Source organism: Centropristis striata, chromosome 14 (genome assembly GCF_030273125.1).
Source record: "Centropristis striata isolate RG_2023a ecotype Rhode Island chromosome 14, C.striata_1.0, whole genome shotgun sequence".
Taxonomy (NCBI): domain Eukaryota; kingdom Metazoa; phylum Chordata; class Actinopteri; order Perciformes; family Serranidae; genus Centropristis; species Centropristis striata.
Window position 1 is genome coordinate 23,464,655 of NC_081530.1, and position 22,965 is coordinate 23,487,619.

At 37.1% G+C, this 22,965-nt stretch overlaps 2 protein-coding genes across 2 annotated transcripts; both read left to right on the forward strand.

Moving 5' to 3' along the window:
- The first annotated feature begins 2,082 nt into the window (after positions 1 to 2,082).
- Positions 2,083 to 6,850, forward strand: LOC131985275 (chromosomal protein D1-like). The gene is made up of 2 exons (XM_059350318.1): positions 2,083 to 2,222; positions 3,441 to 6,850. Exon 2 carries the CDS (start codon positions 3,482 to 3,484, stop codon positions 4,781 to 4,783), a length of 1,302 nt encoding a protein of 433 aa, XP_059206301.1. The 5' UTR covers positions 2,083 to 2,222; positions 3,441 to 3,481; the 3' UTR covers positions 4,784 to 6,850.
- Positions 6,851 to 8,921: 2,071 nt separating this feature from the next.
- Positions 8,922 to 20,352, forward strand: LOC131984247 (transmembrane protein 79-like). Its single transcript, XM_059349092.1, has 5 exons — positions 8,922 to 9,051; positions 11,095 to 11,880; positions 14,559 to 14,753; positions 14,858 to 15,080; positions 18,278 to 20,352. The coding sequence occupies exons 2-5, from the start codon at positions 11,199 to 11,201 to the stop codon at positions 18,468 to 18,470; spliced, it is 1,293 nt and encodes a 430-aa protein (XP_059205075.1). The 5' UTR covers positions 8,922 to 9,051; positions 11,095 to 11,198; the 3' UTR covers positions 18,471 to 20,352.
- Positions 20,353 to 22,965: the final 2,613 nt, after the last annotated feature.

The window sequence follows — 22,965 nt, forward strand, 5'->3', positions numbered from 1 at the left end:
GATAATGTATATAGAGATCTGCTGTATATAGATCTGTTGTACAACCCTGATTTAAAAAAGGTTGGAACGCTGAAATGTAAATAAAAACAGAATGCCCCAAATTCAGAAGTCAGTGTATATTTATTTATATTTCCTGAAACACAACTCAAGTTTTTTCATAATGATTCAATATATTTAAAGAATAATAATAAAGGAGGACCTGGCCATGAGGGCAGCACAAAAATTATTAACAAACAATACAAACAGACAAAAACAACTGAGATACGGCAAATATGTTAAGCACAATATTCAGTTTATATGCAATAAAAAGAAAACAGTTAAATGCATTTTTATATGATTTAAATGAGAAACGAATGCTATAAAGAGTGCTACTTTCTGACAACAGACAAATGGTAATTTACAGTAATGAGCAATTAAACTAGAAGTGGATTTTATCTTAAGTTTCTACTTGAATTATATAAACAAAGCTTTTCTGTCTAATACATATACAATGCTTATTCAAATAAGGTTAAAAAATATAATTATCTTTTATGAAAATATATAGTATTTATAATTTAGGTATATTCCAAAGATAAACAGAACATTGTCCTTATTGTATAATTAGTTATAATGTTGGGTATCTTATTTTTAGTTCTTCTATTTTTTATCAGATGAGTGTGGGTTGTTTATCAGAGTTAAATCAGTGTTTTTCTACAGTTTTGTTACTTTACTCCATCAAATAATTACACTGATTAGTCTGTAGAGGGCAGTGCTGAGCTACACTCCAGTCCTTGGTTGAGATGGTAATGCATTAATGCTTTACTTAATTCCATTATTAATTTAAATTAAATAATGATAAATACGTTGTAATATTTCACCCAAGTATAAACATTTTGTGGTACCTGTTACTGCCCTACTCGACATTGCAGAGGCACATATTGCAAATTATCTGACAGACAAAAAATATGTTGTAAGAGTTTAAACAAGCCAGCATTATGCTTTTATTGCACCATCACTTGAAAAGAAAATGTTTTTTCCTGCTCAGGTGCTGACAATAGAGGCAGCTACTGCACTATTTTACAATAATTTCACACTGTGAAAGCAATCAGAGCTCACAGTGAGCATAGAGGAGACTGCAGGAATTACTTTTTACATTTCTCATGTACATTTCTAAACGTTCATGCTGAGTTGTGATAGACTTGTAGAATATAGGGGTAACATTAAATGTTTTTTTTTTTTTACAAATTTGAATGGCTTCAAGAGGCTGTTATCCAAAATAAGGACTAAAAAAGAATTTGACTTCACACCCTTTTCAAGTTGGAACAACACTTCAGGTAAAATACAACATAAACCACATGTTAATTAAGTGGAGATGTTTCACACACACAAAAAATTCAACTGATCAGAATTAAATATTTGTCATGATCAGAGAAACTGGTCAATTTAATTCTAATTTCATTTTACTGCAGACAATGCTGGACAGATTTTTCTTTCCTTTAGGGTGTCCCCACTGAAGAGGATAACCATGCATTTATAATTTAAACTTGAACAATAAAGAAGGTTAAACTGAAAAATTCCGGGGTGAGGAAAGTAGCAATTTGCATTAGAAAAAACAGTACAGATAATGTTAGTTTGCTATGTTAACACATTGAAGTGTAAAGGTATTAAAGAAGCAAATTTAGTTGTTTTTTTCTGAGCTACTTCCTATTACTACAAAGCGGCACTGTTTTTTATTTATTTTTGCACTGATTTTTCCAATTAATCTTATGTATTGTATTTTCATCTATCTATCTATCTATCTATCTATCTATCTATCTATCTATCTATCTATCTATCTATCTATCATAGATAGATTACTTTAGATAGATTACTTTATTCATCCATCCCTCCATCCATCCATCCATCCATCCCTCCCTCCCTCCCTCCCTCCCTCCATCCCTCCATCCATCCATCCATCCCTCCATCCATCTATCTATACGAATACGAAAACTTTATCATCCACTGAGTGGAAATTCCTTTTTGGTTTCACCATAGACTTGTCTCAAAATATCGAGGCGGAACTGAAACTCTGGGCCGCAGTTTCCGTCAGAGCCTCCTAAAGGTAACGTACGGCCGGAAGTGGTCGCAAATTTAAACAGCCATCACAGCGACAATAAAAGCGCGTACTCTCACTTCGTGGGCGATCGGATGAATCGGGAATTGATGCAAAAATAAACTAAAGTTTTCCAGAGGATTTGTGTCTGGTGAGATATGCACTCTGTTTACGGCAGTATTTTATTTTACCCGCTTCACGCCGCTAGCTACTCTTTGCATCACCGTCGAGTTTGAAACTGACTATTTCCTGGAAAAGAATCTGGTCCATACTCGGAGCGATTGTTGAAGGCCTTAAAATTTGTTAACATATTTATTGTGTTTCTGTTGCAGTTAAGAATGCATAGGGTTTCTATGATTTTTAAAAATAATTTAAACATGTTTTTAATCCGTAAATATGCAACCTAACGACACAAAATCATTATAATCTGCATGTTATTGCTAGCCTCCTGCACTATCCGAAATGTTACGCCTTCCCGCCATTGCGAGAGTGTAATCCAGGAAATAGACGCAGCCGTTCAAAACCCATTCTTTTAATAATATTAATATTAAAACCAAGTGAAATATATTAACTGCTTTACGGATAATATTTAAAAATACGTTCATTTGTATGCGATGTTACTCCGCAGCCTAAGTTGTTTTTTAATCTTTTTTTTTGCTGTTATAATAGTGTTTCTGAAATGGGGAACGTTTTTAATCTGTTATGGGTGGCTCATTTAAGCATGTATTAAATACATATAGATACTTTTTCACATTTTAAAATAAATCAAATATTATAATTATTGCATTTAGTTAAAAGAAAATAATCATTGTGTGACATAATTCCTCTATTGTAAACGATTAAGCACATCAGACGCGCGTCTAAAAGTGTATATTATAGTATGCTGAATGTATAGTATCATACCTGATTGAAATGCATTACCCTCAGGTGTGATGGTACTATATTGTTGTTCAAGAATGACAATTGCATTGTATCTAAAATGTACTACACATTAAACATAAAGTTTTGTCTTTTTTGTTTAGTTTTGACAAAAAAGTGTCTCATATTATTAGATTTGTTTTGTTATATCACATGACGTTGTAGTAGTAGAAAGATGCCCTTCACTTTCCTAGAGCCTTAAACCCCAAAATAATGAACTTACTATAATGCAAGAACAAGAAAAGCAGCAAATGCTTCCATAGAGCCATGAAACCTCAAATGTTTAATTATTTTAATTGTCTTATGAGGTTATCATTATAGCTCTACTTAAAGTAAATATTTCTCATCGTTAAATACTGCACAAGACCTGTTTAATCAATATTTATAGTGTAATGTACACAGAAAGTGATTATTAATAAAATATTAATTATTTTCAATGTGCTATTTACAGGTGCAAACCCAACTGAAGCATTCAAAGCTGAAGGCAGCAGGATGGAGGAAGAAATAAGACGGGCCGAGCCAGAACAAGGAGATGTGGCTAGCAATGAGGCCACAGTAGAAACATCTGACAACAGTCAGTTGTCAATTAAAAGAAAAAGGGGGAGGCCACAAGGTTCAAAGAAGTTGAAGGTTTGTGTTTCAGACCTTACTTCAGGCATTGCCAACGGTGAGCCACAGCCCAAAAGGGGAAGAGGGCGTCCAAAGCTCATAAAAAACCCAGAGGAGCAGGCCAGTAATGAAGACGGCCCCACGGGAGATACTCCTAAGAAGAAAAGAGGCAGGCCAAGAAAGTCTGAGACAGCCGATGCTGAAAACTTACCGAACGGTGGCGGCGCTGTTACACCAAAAGGGAAAAGGGGACGTCCAAAAGGATCCACCAAGCGCAAGTTAGAATTTGAGAAGAACGAAGGCAGTTCTGTGTCACGTCGGAAACCAAGAGGCACTGCCAATAAGAAACCCAGGCTGGAGTCAGGTGACGAGAGACCGAACACACTGAAGAAGAGAGGTCGGCCCAGGAAGGTGGTAAGTGACTCAAACGGTCTCTCAGAGAAGCCTCGTAGAGGGAGGGGAAGGCCAAGAAAAAATGTCCAGGATGGTTCCCAGCCAGCTAAGAGGGGAAGAGGCCGACCTAAAGGCTCTCCAAACAAGAAGCCCTCTGCATATAAGGTCGGCCGGCCTCAGAGAAGCCTGCCATCAACAGGGAAGCGTGGTCGCCCAAGAAAACAACCAGCCAAAAGGGGAAGGCCAAGAAAATACCCTCTGCCGTCACCTGACGAGCTGAAAAAGCCAAGAGTGTGGAAGCCCTTGGGAAGGCCGAGGAAGTACCCACGTGTTGATCCTCCAGAGGGTTCCCAACCAGCCATTCGGAGAAGCCGCGGTCGACCTCGCAAGTCGGAGTCCAAGAAAGGTGCTCACTTACGCAAGGGTCTGTCTGCATCCTCACCGGTCAACCCTGATGCTGGAGTCCCAAGGAAAAGGGGCCGCCCCTCACTCAGTGCAAAAAGTCCCACTGGCTCACAGCGCAAAAGAGGTCGCCCTAAAGGCTCACTCAACAAAAATAAAGCCAGAAGTGATGAAACGGAGCTCGACGGCGCCCTTTCCAACCATTCAAAGGACAATTCCTGTCCTGCAGCGGTGGGGCCAGAAGAAGAGCTGGTGGAGGAACAGGTGGAGCATGTAGAAGAGGAAGTGGAGCAAGAGTCCATAGAGCACGACGCAGAGAAGTCCATCGGGGACAGTACTGAAGAATTCATCGATCAGGATGCAGGCTTTGAAGTTAGTAACCAGGCTTGATAAACTATCCCGGTCTGACCAAAAAGTTTCTGTAGTAGTTGCTGTTTAAAACATAGAATACAATCTTGTCAATGAAAAACCATGTTTTTAACATTCTGTCAGTCAGGTAGACTAGATATTCAGCAGCTCTTCTGTTTTCCTGACTAATTTGTCCATCTTGTTTTATTGTGCTTGATTTTTTTAAATACTTTATTTCTGTCATCCGAGTAAGCAGTAGTACTAATAATCTTTTTACTAGAACTGGCATGTAGAGTTTATTATTATAGACTGATTGTTCCAGTTTTCATTTAGCGTTTAGATGTAGTGTGTGTCAGTTTAACTGTAACTGTAAAACGGTTGCTGGGGAATGACTAAGAAGTGGGGGAAAAAATCCAAACAAATGTTGAAAAGATGGAAAAATTGGGGGGTGGGGTGGGGTGGGGGGACAACAGTGAAATTATAGAGAGCCGAAGTCGTGATATCATATCCGGGTGAGTCACTGGTCCACTTACTTCTGTATCTCGATACGATCTGATTCTACGTTTCTCTCATCGCTTATCTAACTATCTTAGGGTTTACTCATAGAAATAGAATAGGGGTAGAACAGACATTTTTATGTGTAATTATGTAGTGTCTTTCTTCATATGAATTGACTTGCTGCCAATTGCAGACAGAAAATTAGCCAATCAGCAGGCTGGTTGCCAGCGGCAGGTCTCCTGAAACCCTCCGCCTCACTTCCCATCACAAGCCAGCCGTCCATCTTCAAACTAATGTGACACGCTTTACGGCCCCACTGCCATTTTTGTTTTGTACTTGTCAGACGACCACAGCAAACTTCTCAATGTCTGCTCTGTTCTATTTCTGTGGGTTTACTTTCCATATTTTAACAAAAAAAGGTTTAATTACTTCAGATCGTTCATCATGTATTATAACCCAAACACATTTGTTATGATACTGTTATTTCAGCTAAGACCTGTCGGCTAATCGCCTCAAATGTCATTTTTTAGAATACTTTTATACTCAAATTTAAGCAAATCAAAAATGACTCATCCACACCTATTTTGATGTTTTACAGGAAGACAGAGGGGAGGGATTTGAATTTATTTGAATAACTGAGGTATTTTACCTATATTTGGCATGTAAAACAATAACTTGTTTCACTTGTTTCTTTTGGGGTTTTGCTTTTTTGGTGTTTGTTTTTGTTTGTTTTCTTGATATTGAAATGTTAAAAGGTGATGTAAAACAGAATTGCAGAATAAACAACAATATTAGAGACACGTAGTACTGTTGAGAAAGGCTGGGTTTTTGGTAATTTGTGTTTTTACAGGTTTTTCGAGTTTTTAAAAAACAAAACCCGGAGGTTACGGTTTCACTTCGGCTCTCTATTGAGAATCTGTGTGGAGAGTTGAGGGCTTGCAAGATAAAATACGTCTAAATGATGTCATAAGTTTCTCAATGCCATTTCACACTTGTAATATGTCTTCATATTTTTTTATTTTTTTTTGCCTTAATTGCCAAAGCTTTGAATGTACCATTGGTTACCGTTACTTAGTTCAACGAGTTGTCCTCCACAGATCAGCCCATAAACTTTTACTGTACATGCATTCCTCGAAAGGACGAAAAGCTCAAACGCCTTCCCGCCACTCAGTCGCCCAGAAGATTTTCTCCTCCACTTGTACCATTTACTTTTTTAGTTCCAGCTATTGCTGTAGTTATTTCACTCTTTTCTCTAAATGTTTACGATGTAGCTGTGAAGCCTTTTACTTTTTTGTTCATATAACTTGGAATTGTCATGAGATTAAATTCATGTGATTGGATCGATTTCACAAACATTTACTTCTTTTTTTTTTTTTTTTTCCTTTTTTTTAGCACCTTGTGTATAAAAAAAAAAATCAACAATTGAAGTTTCTAAATGCCAAATTGTGCTTCAGTGTGTCGAGTTATCAAAATCAAAATTCGATCTGGCTTTGTGAAACCGGATCATTTTAAGTGGACATATTTGGATTTTGTGTGTTTTGAACAAGAAGTCAATAATTTGTGAAATTTTGATCTTGAAATAAAATGTTGATCTTGCCGTTTTACTTTCCACTGTGTGGTGTGATTTTTGGTTCAGGAATTACTTATATCACTTTTTATTCCTGTTTATTTGCTTTTTATTCTATTATTTATGTTCAGGCAGTTGACATTAATTAATGTTGATTATTTTTGTGTCTGAGGGCAGCAGCTACACCCTCACCTGTCCTGTTTGATGACTTGGATGATGTGTTATGCACTTGAGGTAAAGCAAAGACTCTGTTTTGACAGATGAGTCACTCCACACTAGAAAACCTGCACAAGTTAATGAGTAGATTACAAAAAAGGAATTAGCATTGTTTATCATGTGTATCAAAGTGTTTCATTTGAATTTTAAGATGCCTTGTACAGTATATGCTCATAGTACTCCATAGTGCTTTAACTCAGAAAATGCATTCTCAACTGCAGTCAGTAAAATGTCACTGTATGTAGGTTGCTGCTTTTAATTAAACCCACCAAGATAAAGGTCAACACACAAAAAGGAAGCATCTGTTGGCAGGTAAAAGTATGGGATAATGTCTTTTTGTACTTTACTGTAAGAAATTGTTGAAAAATATTTTTTATTTTATTTTTTAGGAGTTAAATTATATAGACATAATTGGAGTGAAGTTAATGACTAAAGTGAAACAAAATGGTACAGGGTACTTCCTGATTAGTATTAATTGCTAAATCAAGCTATATCATTAAAAAAAACTAATTCATAGTCAAGAGTACAAACTTTAAATCAAGGGCATGAATTATTAAATGTAGGGCACAGACCATTAAATGGAAAGTACGACTGACAAAAAGAAGATGAATAATTAAATCAAGAGCCCAAATTACATGTCAATTCCCAGGTCATGAATACAATAAAAGGGTGGCATTCATATCTCATAAAATGAGATGATAAAACCGAGGAATTATTGAATCGAGAGCACGAATTCAGCGAAAATCAAAAACATGTAGGCCTATGACCATTTCGACAACATGAATTATTGAACAAACTACTAATTCAAGGTTACAATTGTATTTAAATTTAATTTTAATTTGGTTTAAATACGTATTTTCTCCACAACACCTCCTGGCCTCTATAAAAGTACCTTTTTTGGTTTGAAAAAGTTACAGATCTTCACGCTGTTAAAATAATCGCATAACTAATTATTTCAAGTTTTGCAGGAAACACAAAAAACTTCACCAAAAGTGTAACATATGACATTTATTGATCATTTCACTCAAAAAGGATGTAACAATAATAATGGCTGTTAGCATAGTAATAACACTGTGTGTAAATGATGTAACTTAAGAGAAATAAATGAGGCAATTTTTTGAACATGCCTTTGTGACTTAAGCAAGATATGGTAACACTTTATTTTGAAGGTGTCTACATAAGAGTCACACAAGCCTGTCAGAAACATGACATGACAAGTATCATGAGCATTAATGTTACTTCAAAGTGTCATTAATGTTTATGACACATCCCATGTCATGTTTATGACATGCTCATGTCACTCTTATGTAGACACCTTAGAGTAAAGTGTTAGTGTCAACAATAAAACACTAATAAACTAAACTGATAACTAAACAATCTCCCTCTAGCTCTTCTTTGCTGGGTTCTTATCTGATGCTTATGAATGTGGCAAATTGTCAAAGAAGTGATAATCTTAAAGGGGTAAAATCACATGATCTGATCAACTGAGGATGTAGGAGATTTTACCATAGGTGGCTGGCATAATGAGGAGATGATTTAGGCACAATAAAAACAACATTTTTTTAGCAGTGTGACGAAGTGTAACCAAATTTAATTTTAATTTGGTTTAAATACCTTTTTTCTCCACGACACCTCCCGGCCTCTATAAAAGTACCTTTTTTGGTTTGAAAAAGATACAAAGGTGACCGTTGAAACAGTTGGACCATGTGTATATATATATATATATATATATATATATATATATATATATATACATACAGTTACTTATAAATATCTATGGTTGAAACAGTTGGACCATCACATGACGTCAAATTTTACAAAAAACAGGCGGATCGCGTTTCCGGTCAGTGAAAATAGCAGCAGAGTGACACCTCCTCACTGTTTGCTCCTCCCTGTGGATTGAGCCTCCCGGGTACACCTGACAGGTTACTTCTTTTACTTCACCTGTGGGAAACGTCTAAAGTAGCCAGCTTGCCACTTTTACACCAAGTTACGGATTGTTTCAGTGATGTGACCCGAGTAAAAACAGGTACGTCAACAGCTAACAGCTCAATATTTTGTGTCTTTTGTGTTTTAGTATCGCAAGACTCGGTCTGAAACAGAGACTTGCTAAACTAGTTTTAGCTTTAGCCTGAAACAACATTCCTTACTGCTCTGACGCCAGGCCCAATTAGCTACACCTCAATGTGTGTGTCAGGATTTAAAGAAACTTTTTAAACATTAACTTGTCACAACAAACTCTAGAACATAAAGTTGGTTAAAAAAAAATCTGTTTAGAAGTTAAAATTCAGCAGTATAGGCTGCTGTTGACAGCTCAGACTCTAACAACCGGGAAGTGTTGCTCTTTCTTTAGACTTTCAGTGATTGTAAAGTACTGTGTGTCATTAATTAAGAAATAAACTGAAAAAGTAAGACAATTAAAGTAAACTGGACACTGAAGAGACCAGAATCAAAATAGTTTCCAGACTTGACAAAAACTCTTTGAGGGGTTAAAAATGATAAAATCTTCAATTTAAACCCCCAATATCACTTATCTTTCAATTTATTGCAAATCCAGCCATGTTTTAGACCTGTATCCCACAGTAACAACAAGTCAACTTTAATTTCCAGTATATTTCAGCTACTGTTGTTGCAGCAGCAGACAGGCAAAGTCCAGACTGTTTCATGTGTTTTCAAAGAGCAGGAATGCAGCCATGTTTATACAGCTCCTTACTCACTTTATAGCTGAAAAGAATCAGTGATTTCTGTTAATAATTGGCCAGCTAGAATAACCATAATGGATATCTCACAGATGGGTTGAGCTCCTTAATATTCAAATGTACAAGTGGATTTTATATTTAGTTGTTTGTGTAGCATGGCTGGTATGAAAGATAAGATGGATCAATGAGTTTTTAGGGAAGCATTACTCTGTTTTCAATTCTGAATGGTAAGATATTCCTTCACCAGTTTTAAAGATGCTACATATTTCACATATGGCCGACAAAGTTTGTGGTGTCAGTTTGGTATACAAGGTGCATGTTATGTGTTGTACTGTATACATTTTATGTAACTTTTTTATTGTCTTTATACTGTTTTTATTTCTGGGATTTTTATTTTTCAAATTTCAAAGCAAATTTCCCCAAATTATAATTTACTTTATTAGTACATTAATCAATTAAAGGCATATTATCCGCAGTAGGGCTACAAATACTGAATTTTTTCATTTTTAATAGTCTGCTGATTATCTTCTTGATTTATTGTTTGGAAACTGGCAAAAAAATGTCTTTCCAGTTTCTCAAAATCTAAAGTGATGTCTTTAATGTCTTGTTTTGTCAGTCTAAAGCCCAAAGATGTTAAGTTTAACATGATATAAAACTGAAAAAAGCAGGAAATCTCCACAATTGAGGCTCTGAAAATCAATCAACTAATCGTTGCAGCTCTGATCTGCAACAATTTTGAGAATTTGTTATTCCTTTAATTTTTATTTCAAGCAAAAATGCAAACATTTCCTCAAGTGTAAAGATTTTCCTCTATAGTCTACATTAAATTGAATCTCTTTCTCTGGATTTTAAAGTAGACGTAGCAAGGCATTTTGAAAATGTTGTATCGACCGAACATTTAACTGGTTAATTTTATTCACCTGATTAATTGATCGTGAAACTAACAAGTAGGAACCCAGCAGCTATTGCAGATATCTGTTTATAGAGATAAGTTGCAACCCTAACATATATTACTTTCTATTTTAATGTATGATTTAGACTTTATTAACAGTGATTCTTTAATTTTCTTAAATTTCCTTTTTTGGTAGTCTTATTCTTCACCATTTAATACTTAAGTTAAGGTTGTAGATATGTATTTTATGGCAATCTTTAAGTGGAAATTGCATGATTTTCTGCCCTCAAACCCAGACAGCTTCACAAACTCAGACGTGCTGTATTCACTCAGTTACCCTGTGCAGGGTGCAGAGCGAGCCATATAATACAACACACCCATGATCAACAGTGAACTTTGACTTTTTTTGCATGTGTGTTTGAAGGTGGAGCACAACATTGTTTTAAAACATGGTTGTAACTTTTTTTTTATCCCCTCACAGGAAAATCACCAAAGATGACTTTTAGCAGGGAAGTTTAACCAACAGTCAGACTCTTTACAGTGCACCAGGTATCGACTTGGAGAAAAAGAAAAATTTAATAAAAAATGTCTGGCTTAGGTGGTTTTACCACAGATTTGATTGAAGAGGTGGCACTTACACCTGCAGCGCCACTTTTCGCAGAAGGTAAAAAGCCAGAAGAGATCTACACTGTAGAGGAAAGAAGAAATGTTACAGATGAGGAAGAAGACGAGGATTTAAAGGAGGAGGAGGAGGAGGAAGTGACCAGGTCTGCTCATCTGGAGCCGAGCACTCTGCCATGGCCTGGAGACAAAGACAAGAGGCCTCAGAGGGACAACGACGATGGAGTCTGGTCAGAAAAAGGAGTTTCTGAGCCTGAAGAAAGGGACACGGGGATCAGCGCAGGGAGCCAGGACCTGTCGGAGGAGCGGAGCCAGGCCGAGAGCGACAGAAAGAGCAAGTGGAGGGAGAGCATGCCTGAGGGGGAGAGGTGGAGAGACGACGAGATCGAGGCGCAGCGGGACGATAAAGGGGAAGGCTCACTGGCAGACGATGAAGATGAGGAGGAGGAGGAAGAAGAAGAGTCGAAATGGTTCTCAGAGAAAGCTGCTCTGGGTTTCACGCCACAAGTCACGATTGTGCGTCCGTCCAGCAAAGAGATTCCTGAGGAGAGCAGTCTGTTCATAGAGAAGGACGAGGAGAAGGAGCCGCAGGCGGAGCTCCAGGAGGAGTATTACCCAGAGTGGACAGAAGAGGAGGACAAGTACTGTGAGTATAAAAACACAAACTTCACTGCATCTGATACGTATTTATTTAGAAATAAATTAAGAGCAAACTGGGGAGTATAACAGTTATTAGATGGGTAACTTTATACTTCTACTCCACAACATTTAGAGGCAAATATTGTACTTTTTACTCCACTACATTTAGCTGACAGCTTTAGTTAATTTTCTGGTCACGGTTTAACATAAAATATGATAAATGTAATTGAAATTTTAAGTGACTTTTTTTTATATTAAGTAGTTAAAATTAAAACACTATTTAGAACATATAAAACAGTCAGAGTGGGGACATTCTGCATAACAAGTACTTTTACTTTTGATACTTTATGTACATTTTGATGCTGATACTGTTGTACTTTTACTTAAGTAAGTTTTAAATGCAGTACTTTTACTTGCAGTGGAGTTTTTTCACTATTTTTGATTTGATTTGAATGATTTATTTCAAATATGCAACAACAATACAATAATAATAATGCATCAACAGGAGTCAGCCCTAGTGACTCCTGCACTGATTAGGCCGCCAAGCACTCTATAAAAATGCCACAACATATTTGAAAAGGGGTGGGAAGAAGTAAAAACTTGTTCAATCCCACCCCACTTCTTTAAACAATATTAACAGGTCAGAAATCAAAATCGAAACTCAAACTCAAAACTACCTGTTTCCTTCAGACTAATTTCTCATTTTCATGATATCAATTCTATGTATCAACACTTGCATATCTGTACACCATACCAGTACACATAGATGCATACAAACATACCAATACATTTCCTGTATACCCATACACTTATACATAATCCTACACATACCCATGTTTCCTACTCACTGACACACTGAAAATGTCAGCCACTCCGACTGCCAGCACCACAGCAACTGTGGAGTCAGCCATCGCAGAAGGCCGAGCCACCACAGCACGTGACACCACCCTTAAGACCAAAAGCTTACTGCTGATCACACAGTTAACTAGTCATGTTAACAAGTAATGAGACGTCAAAGCCCTCCTTCATTACTGTAACTCTGGAAAACCATCTCTTTGTATCTTCTTTTAAACTGTTTCATGCTTGGACATTGCTTGATCTCCATATTCAACCTGTTCCACAGCTTCACCCCACAAATTGAAATGCAAAAGCCTTTCCTGGTTGTCCGAATGCTGAACCTGTCAAAATTTAGTTTTCCCCTCAAATTATAACTAAGCTGTCTTTCATTAAATAATTTTTGAATATTATTTGGAAGTTTGTTGTTTTTTGCTTTGTACTTACATTATTCTAAATGTTTCCAAGAATTTTCAAACCCAGAGAAATTTAGTTTTATTCTGTTTCATTTGGTCACCAAATTGGTCACCAAACCCCCTCGGTGCATCTGTCAGTGCGGTGGTTTCCTGAATTAACCTTTTATCCAGTTTTAAAGTCACATTTTTATGAGAAACTTTGAACATCTGGGTTGTTTTAACTCAATATTGTAACCAGATGAAGGATTTTAGTCATCACATGTCTGGATATTAATTATCAGAGAAAAAGGAAGCTGAGTAAACGTTAGTCGGCAAACATCATTGAGGAAACATAGATTTTTAACATGAAACTACTTTATTCAGTATTTTTACTGGCTTTATTACCTGGGTCTGTTTGTTTTGGAGATGATGAGACCTCTGTGGGCTTCCAGTTAAAACCTCCTGAACGATAAACACTGAAGGAATCATAACTGGAGCTGGGAGAAGCTGACTTTCAAGCTGTAATGATGGTTATAAAAAAACAACTCCCATGATCCTACACTACTTCAGGATGTCACAAAACTCTGTCTTCTGTTATTGATTAAGAAAATTACATATTGTGCGATTTAGGAGTCATCACATCATTGCAGGAACGGCCAATCAGAGACACCCTATATATGCACATTGTCCCAAAATCCCTCCATTACTTAGCGCCTGTGTCTCTACTCCTGCCTGCTTCTCCAAACTGGAGGCGTGTTGATCACCGTCTACTGTAGGCGACAACACTGACTATGGATAAGTACCTCATACAAAATCCACTTCAAAAAATCCAAACTACCCCTTTAAACCCCCGACCACCCAAGCGTCAGATTTCTTAATCCCATAATCCTTCTTTACTAACAGTGTAGTGATTTCCTGCCCAAATATCCTCTTCCAACAGCTATTAAATCAAATTAAGGCCAGATTAAGAAAGATTATCATTAAAACAGATGCTCACAAACTACTCGGCCATTGTGATTCTAAATCCTGTTTTGTTCTTTTTGAGAAGAAGATGAGAAACATAATCTTCTTGTCTCCGAATGTGAGGAACATCAGAGCTCGCCGTGCTGTAGATTTTGAGCGTTTTTGTACATGCAGCCAAGCAAAGAGAAGAGTTTAAATATATTCTTAAAGGGGCTGTTTTAAATGTGGAACTTTCATTTGATTCATTTAGTTTTAACTGGTCACATATTAGATTAGTGTTTGCTCTAATCCAGGTGGGTTAAAGTGTTTTCTAAAGTTTCCCCTCAGTGAGTCACTGCATACTGATGTTCTCTTTTCTCCTTTAATCAGATGTAATTACATGATTCATTTTATGACTTCAGTCTCATTCTCTTTGTCTCGCTGCCACCCTGCTGTCCCAGTGAAGACAGAAATGAATGTCTTTGTACTAAAATGATTCCTTCTCTTTCCTCAGACGTTTGTGAGCGTCTGTGTAGTGAGAAACTGAAGCTGTCTCTGGCGACTGCGGCCGCGGCGGTCCTCTTCCCTCTGCTGGTGTGGGGAGGTTACTCCCTCCTTCCCTTTGACTCCCCGATGCTGGACGGCGCCCCCCTCAGGGTGGTGTACACTCTACGCTGCTCCTTCTTCGCCACCATCCCTATCCTGCTCGGTAGGACCTCATGTGTTAAGCATGTCGTGCACTGAAACAGTAAAATGAACGATGTAGCCCATAAAGAATAAAATCATGTGATAGTGACCGTTGTCTCTCTGCAGGTGTGCTGGTGCAGGGCGTGGCCCGGCTGCGCTACAGCGCCCTGCAGCCTCTCTACCAGAGCCAACTGATCAACCGAGAGGTGGCGGTGCACTGGCACTACGTCAACGAATCGCTGGGCCTCTTCCTCTTCTACTTCATGCAGCTCGCCGTCTTTGCGACCTACATCAGCCAGGACCTGCTCAAACTGGTGCCACTGCTCACCATCGTGTTTGTTTTCGGCAGGTATGTGTGCTTGTTATCATACGTTGTTGAATGTTTAGCATCCAGATCGAAGACAGATGATTCTTAACAAAAACTACAAAAGTATTTTCCCTTATTTCCCTTATTTTCTTATGTTGAATCACAGAGGCCTGACACACGTCTTGTTGGTTTAAACGAAAACAATATATTCAGTCAAAAACTATTTAATATTAAATGTGTAATGCAGGGGAAAGGCCAACAAGACACAGACATAAATCTGACATGTAAAGCTTTGGAAAAAAATAGAAAATTCAATGTTCAAGGGAACCTGCAACAACGAAAAATCCCCAAATCAACACAATCCTAGTTAGTGCAACACCACAAAACCTATGAGTCGAACTTCCTTTTAAAATTTAAAAGAGTTTTTTATGCCATTGACCAACAAAAACCTGGTCCAAAGTCAATGGTGCAGTATTTTCAGAAAGAGGCACTTACATGAAAGGGTTCACAACACATTCTACAAGTTATACACACAGGAAGACACAGCAGTGCTCCTCCTCCTCCTCCTCCTCCTCCTCCTCCTCCTCCTCCTCCTCCTTCTCCTTCTCCTCAGTTAAATAGGTTATCAGTGCTCATATGCAGTCAGATGGAGTTGTTGATGGGACAGAGGTATAGTGGACAATGCAGGCAGGAAACCGCTCGCTTTTCCAATTTTCCAAATCCGCCATTTAATAGGTATAATGTTTAACTTGTCCAAGGTGTTAGATTAGCGTTTTTTGCATGCTAACATTTATTATTTACCACTTAAGGCACAAAGACAGCTGATGTCAACGTTATTAGTTTTGTAGTAGTAGTATTAGATCAAATAAGATTTAAACCAGATGATGCATCACCTTAGTGAGCCTAAACATATATATTTTTACTTAATGCATGAAATGAACAATATTTGTTTGTATTTTCAAAAGCCTTTCAACATTTAATATTTCCTGTCCTGACTGGGTTGCTGCATGAGGCTATAATCAGTTTTGATGTTAGTTGCACTTCAGTTAAAACAGCATGACGGAAACATGTGAAGGAAATGAACGGCTGGTCTGCAGATTATTTGAATAGCGCTGTCTAACTTTGAAATCACCCTGTAAACACACCTCACTTTGATGTGGTCCAAACAGACAAATGAATGTCAGCTACAGATAGTGTTGTTGTTTTCAGAGAGCTCATTAGTAAAGTTGGGGCCAAAACATGCCAGACTACATATTTACTTTCCAAACGAGTAAAGAATGGTCTTACTGTGCTTTTAGGTTGTACATTTCTGTCAATAATACACTTCACCTACTCAGCATGACGCTGCTAGTCACACCTTAATAAATAACAGTGAAACCACCAACTGATCAATACAGATCCCCAGTTTAACCAGAATATATAAACCACTTACTGTTTGTGGGAGTACGAGTTACTTCCTGTCATAACTTTCAGGTTCAGGCTCAGTTCAGGTTTCACATTGCTCACAGCCAGTTAAAAAAACAGTCACCTTTTCCACTTCTAAATAAACTGGTTTAACTGGGGATGCTTTCTAAACCTGATGAGTCATCGGGTTGCATGTCCAATAAATGTATTCATTCACAGAAATGACAAAGTTTTGTTCTTTTCCAGTTTTGCATTTACATAGGATTATACAGTAAAGAAATATATATATTTATATATATATATATATATATATATATATATATATATATATATATTTTACCACAGTAATATTTAATTCCAGATTCAAGCACAACGTTGTGAAATACTTTAACTGGCAGGCTCCAATCATGGAACAAAACAATTTAAATAGTAATATAAAAAAACATTAAACATGAAAAAATAAAATATCTTTACAAAATATATGAAACAATGAAAAAATACATTATTTATATATATTTTTTTAAATATATATATACATTCATGGTAAAGAAGATCCAAAATCATGTTAGATACAGACACAAAAACAAAAAAACATATATAGATATTACTACTGCTCAAATTTTTGGGGTCACTTAAAAATGTCCTTATTTTTCAAAAGAAAAAAGCACAATATTTTAAAATTTAAATAACAGATGTACAGTCTAGACATTGTTAATGTGGTAAATGACTATTAAAGCTGGAAACAGCTGATTTTCTTATGAAATATCTATTATATGTTGTAATCAACCATCACTCCTGTGTTCCAGTGGCACATTGTGTTAATCAATGTTTATAGTGTTGAGAGGCTCATTGATCATTAAAACACCTGCATTATGTTACAACAGATGAAAACTGTTTTGTGCTGATTTGAGAAGCAATAAAATGATCCTTCCTCAGGCTGGTTGAGTATCTAGAAGTAAAGTTGGAGATTTGTAAAGGTTAATATTATTATTTCTACACTTGTCAATGATTTTACTATATTTTCGATTAATTTTTGTAACTCATCTCATGAATAAAACAGTTTGTTTTCATGTAAAACAACACAGATATTTTCTGGTTACCCAAACTTTTGAGCGCTACTGTATGTCATATTACGTTTAAATGCAAATTATTTTAATTATTTAAAAATTCACATAACTGTTTGGACTGTACTAAATGTCTTTTGTCTTTTTTTCTTTCTTTTTTTTTCACATTTGACGCTTTTATTAAAGTTGTTGAATGAAGCTTTTTTTTTATGAATTTTTTTTTACAGCAGTGAAGTTTTTGAAAGGCTAAAGACAAACATATAGGGATTAAATTTTTTTAAATAAATAAATTTTAACTTCTGGACTTGACAATGCTCTGGAATATAATTCTGCAAATTATAAAACAATAATAATATTAGTGAAGCTAATATTAGTGAATATCTACAACTAAATACCAGACTTAAGCAGGAGTAATACATGTGCAAATAATGCATCTGTTAGAAAAAGAACCAGTTTTCAGTTGTACCGATGGGGGGCTCTGAAAAATATTCCCAGACAGAATTAAATACATGATGAGTTGAAATTAGAGCGAGTAAAAAAGGATCTATTAAGTTATTAATCCAGATCCTTTGAGGCATCAAGCACTTGACACAGAAGCTGATGAAAGGCTCGTGTTGCTGCTGAAAGGGGAGAGTGCTCATGATCAGATCTTTCATTAATTATCCAAATGAAGCTGATTATAAATCTGCATCAAACACATACGATGGAGTGCATCCATCTACTCCGCCTCTTGTTGGCCTCTTTAACATGTGATTATTTCCTGTGCTGCAGGCTGATCTACTGGCTCTGCCTCTCTCTGGGCAGCAGCATCAGGGGCCTCGGCTTCGGCTTCTCCTTCTTCCCCATACTGGTGATGCTGGGCGCCAACCTGTACTACGTCTGCTCGTCACTGGGACAGGGGGCGGTGTTCGATGTGGGACCTCCCACCACTGCTCCTCCGCCCAAGCAGCGCTGGTGGGGTTAAAGGCTGTCATCCAAAAAGGCTACAAAGCACTAAAGGAAAACAGACACTTCACCCTGAAATCAAAAATACATATATTTCCTCTTACCTGTAGTCTTAATATCAATCTGTGTTGTTTTGTGTGAGTTGCAGTGTTAAAGTTGGTTGGCGTCTTTTATAAATTGTGGTTCTTACATAAAACTGCTCACAGCATGGTCCGTGGGTTAACTTGAGTAACTGGGTCATGACTCCTAGACAGAGATGGCACTGTCACGTTTTTCATATAAACATTTTTTGGCGCTTCGAGCACCACAAACTAAATGCTGTCTGTTTTTGTTCTGTTTGAAAGAAGGCAGATATCTCTACGACCGATATCTCTGACACTCCAGATTGATGAGTAGCACTGCTGTACGTGAAAAATTTATTTTTTGATTTTAGGGTAAACTGTTCCTTTAAGAAGGCCATACAGTGGTGTAGTGGTTAGCACTCTTGACTCAAGAGAGTCGCGGGTTCAACTCCGGCCTGCAGCTCTTCTATGTGGAGTTTGCATGTTCTCCCCGTGTCAGCGTGGGTTCTCTCCGGGTTCTCCGGCTTCCTCCCACAGTCCAAAAACATGCACTTAGGTTTGATTGGTGACTCTAAATTGCCCGTAGGTGTGAATGAGAGCATGATTGTCTCTCTATCAGCCCTGTGATAGTCTGGTGACGTGTCCAGCATGTACCCCGCCTCTCGCTCAATGTCAGCTGGGATCGGCTCCAGCCCCCCGCAACCCGAGTGTGGTTAAGGATAACGAATGAATGTTCCTTTAAGAGACTGTAAACACCTCTTTTTTTTGTCATGAGACTACAACACTCGGACAAATTGACTTAGAGTTGCAATCTTTCAGATTTCAGCCCTGGTAGATTTGGACACACCTGTGTTTAATATTACATTTAACTCTCTGTGAGCAGATTTTATTTTGTTATTAAATTAATAATGATCTGCTGAGACAAAAGTGTCTTGCTTTATAGACACTGTTTTGTTCACAATATAATCCACCGCGTGATTCTGCAGTTTAATAATTTTATTGTGAAACAGCAGAAGAAAATGTTTATATCAGCTGTTAACTGATGGGATGGAAATTGCATTACGTGCATGCATCACTTTCTATGAATCCTTTGTGCTTATGAAGGCAATTGGTAATGGCGGACCCTGCCACCACCAATAGAAATATGTGGAAAAATGGGCCTGATTTTGTGAAAATTTCAAGGGTTGTAACTTTGAGTGTTTCATAATTTCTTTGCCCCTTTTTGTTAGGTTGTACAATGAATTCAGAACAAAGCAATTAAGGACATGAAGCAGATTGTGGGTTAATGTGTAGCTTGAATCTCTGAAATCCAGTAAAATTCACATGCTAATTCTGAGAGGAGGTTGGAAAAGTTTACATACAACAAAAAGCTCCTACGTGTATGCCAATATAAAAATGCCCTGTTTACAAAATTTGACTAATCTTCAATCACACATGTTGAAACAGTCTTAACCTTTTTGCCTCAAGTTTCAGTGTTTGGATGTGACGCAGCACAAAATGAGGACATAAAAACTGTCAGTTAGAATCAAGTGAGTTATCAACAGTAAATGTTAAAGGCCACTGTAACATTTTTTTTTACAAGAAGGAATTATGAAGTTGTTTTATGAATTTTCACATTTTTATTTTGTTGTACAACTGATACCAATGGTAATCTTTAAAGTTGATAAGTGAGACTAAATGCATTTGTGTTTAATTGATCAAGGCTTTTCTTTGTTTATAGTGACATAAGTTGATGGTCTTTTTTCTTCCTTTTTAAGGGACCTTGTATGTATGTAAGTACCGTACTGAAAACAATATTTGGGACTTTGAATGTGTTCAATAAAACATAACAAAATGACACTAAGCTGTGCAGCAGCTGATGATTCAGTGTCCCAGAAGGGAACATACAATAATGATAAAATATTATGAAATATAATAATATAATATGGTGGGATTTTTTTTTAGATTTTTGGGGGGGCATTTTTGAACAGAGTACACGATGACTGTTTTTGGACATAATTCTAACATGGTGCGTTTTTTTTCTCTTTCTTTTCATTTTTGGACATAATATTACCATGATCAACCTACTATTCTAAAGTATTTTAATGGGTTTTTAGACAGCATTTTTAGTAATTTTAAAATAACTATATTATGACTTATTTTCAGTTTTTGGACATCCTATAATATGGTGTTTTTCTGTGATTTCTGGCCATATTATGCTCTAATATGTATCAACAGACTATAATTGGGCAATTTCAAGCATTTTAAAATTTGACATTTTTTGACAAATCAGCATATCATAGTATGACTTTTTTCATTTTTTTCCACAAAATATGGTGTTTTTCTGTAATTTCTGGCCATGTTATGCTCTAATATGTATCAACAGACTATAATTTACCCATTATTAGCATTTTTAGGCATTTTAAAATTTTACCATTTTGGACAAATTTTTGAGGGGTTCATTTTTGGACATCCCATAATATGGATACGGCGCCTGGCTCTACCCTCCATTGGTCCAAGACAATCCAGACTCTTTGCATTTCTTGTTCCCTGCTGGTGGAACACACTACCAGTTCCAACCAGAGCAGGGGCGTCCCTCTCTACCTTTAAAAACCTCCTGAAGACCTTCAGCTCTTCAGAGAGCATCTTCTCTCCTAGCACCACATGATAATTCTACTCCTCAAATTATTGTCACTAACACTTATTGATGCACTAATAGCTCTTATTAGTGGGGCGGATTAGCTCAATATTTTACAACAATCGTTCACTTTGTGATAAAAGCATGAAATTTGGTAGATGTGTTGGTGAATATGTTTCAAACAAATCTGGATATTGGGCCACCTCAAAAGCGCCCCCTAGTGGCCGTGGCAGGCATTTGTTATACAAATAAGTCAATGATGAATAAAAATTGCCCTTTTAATAATACCAACTGGTGATGAATTGTATATTGTTGGAAAGCCTGATTAGTCACCTTTACAACGAGGTACAGCTTGTAAGGATCGTGCATTCATGGAATGAGCAACGGGGCTAAACGTGTGGGTAGCACCCCCCAAAAATGTGCATCCCCTGTGTAGTGGGGCGGATTAGCAGAACAATCGTTCATTTTGTGATAAAAGCATCAAATTTGGTACACTCATTGCTGAATACATGTTTAATGAATCTGGATATTGGGCCATCGCAAAAAAAAATTCTGATGGCTGTGGCGGCCATTTTTAAAAATGGCCATTTAAAAGCAGCCATTTTTAAAAATGGCCACCGGTGGTTACTGGCGTGGAATGCTTTGCCTACCCTACAGCTGCTGTTTCATGTTTTCAGCACCACAAATATAATTTAGAGACATGTTAAAGTGGCAAAAGCTTTATTACAGTCTAATAGAAAAGAACATTAACTTTGTATAACATTTTATTAGGTCTTGATATTCCCATTCACAGGCTACGGCCTCCTCTTTGGCTTGTATTCTTCTATTGCTCCTTAAAAAGAAAAAATAATTTTCAATATTGTATGACCTGCAACAATAAAAACAAAACACATTTAGACAGAGAAAAAATCATACATTTTAAAAATTCTACTAGGGTTACTTGTAGCAGGTTACTCTTTCTGGCAAAATCCTTGTACTGAGGTGTGTGACTTAGTCAGGCGGCTTAGCCAAATAAAGGGGACACGCCGGATAAGAGCACCACATTTTTTCCACAAACTCTCTATCATTATAGGTTTCAATTTTTAGTAGGAGCCACTTCATCAAGATTGCGGTGATAGGGGGTGGTCTGTAGCGTAGTGGGTTACACAGGCGCCCCATGTATAGAGGCTACAGTCCTCGCTGCGGTGGAGCCGGGTTCGAATCCGGCCTGAGCTCCCTTTGACGCATGTCCTCCCCTCTGTCACCCCCTTTCTATCTGTCTCTCACTTTCAATAAAGGATGTAAAATGCCCAAAAAAATAATCTTTAAAAAAAAAAAAGATTGCGGTGATGGCAGCCATATAAAGTCTATGAGAAATGCTATATCTTCCAAGCCACTTAGAAGGTCAATCTTGGTGTCAAAATATACATTTTCTGGGTCAAAGAGTCATTTAAAGCTATTGAGAATATCACTAGATGATTATTTGATCCAATAGATATGTTCATTTTCACTCAGACTGGGCAACTCGCTTCAAGTGCTGCAGCAGGGTATCCTGAGTTGAAACTGTTTGGAATCAATGCTCACGGGAGAGTGTGGATTAGCTGCCATGTACACTGCTCAAAAAAATCAAGGGTACACTTTCATCTCATGTCAGATCTTGATCAACAAATTATTTACAGTGAGTCATCTAGTGATTTTTGCTATCTTGCTAATTTACTTTCCGCCAAGGCCCATGATGATTGTTTTTCTCTTTAGCCTTTACGATGTTCATAGCATATTTTATTCATAATTATAACAGGTGAAATAAAATATTTAGACATACCTTGATGGACAGTCCACTGCACTGCTTGTCCCAG

Coding starts and splice junctions, on each gene's coding strand:
- LOC131985275 (XM_059350318.1), top strand. CDS start 3,482: ATGGAGGAAGAAATAAGACGGGCCGAGCCAGAACAAGGAGATGTGGCT.
- LOC131984247 (XM_059349092.1), top strand. CDS start 11,199: ATGTCTGGCTTAGGTGGTTTTACCACAGATTTGATTGAAGAGGTGGCA. Junction 11,881..14,558: donor AGAAGAGGAGGACAAGTACT/GTGAGTATAAAA, acceptor CTCTTTCCTCAG/ACGTTTGTGAGCGTCTGTGT. Junction 15,081..18,277: donor ATCGTGTTTGTTTTCGGCAG/GTATGTGTGCTT, acceptor CCTGTGCTGCAG/GCTGATCTACTGGCTCTGCC.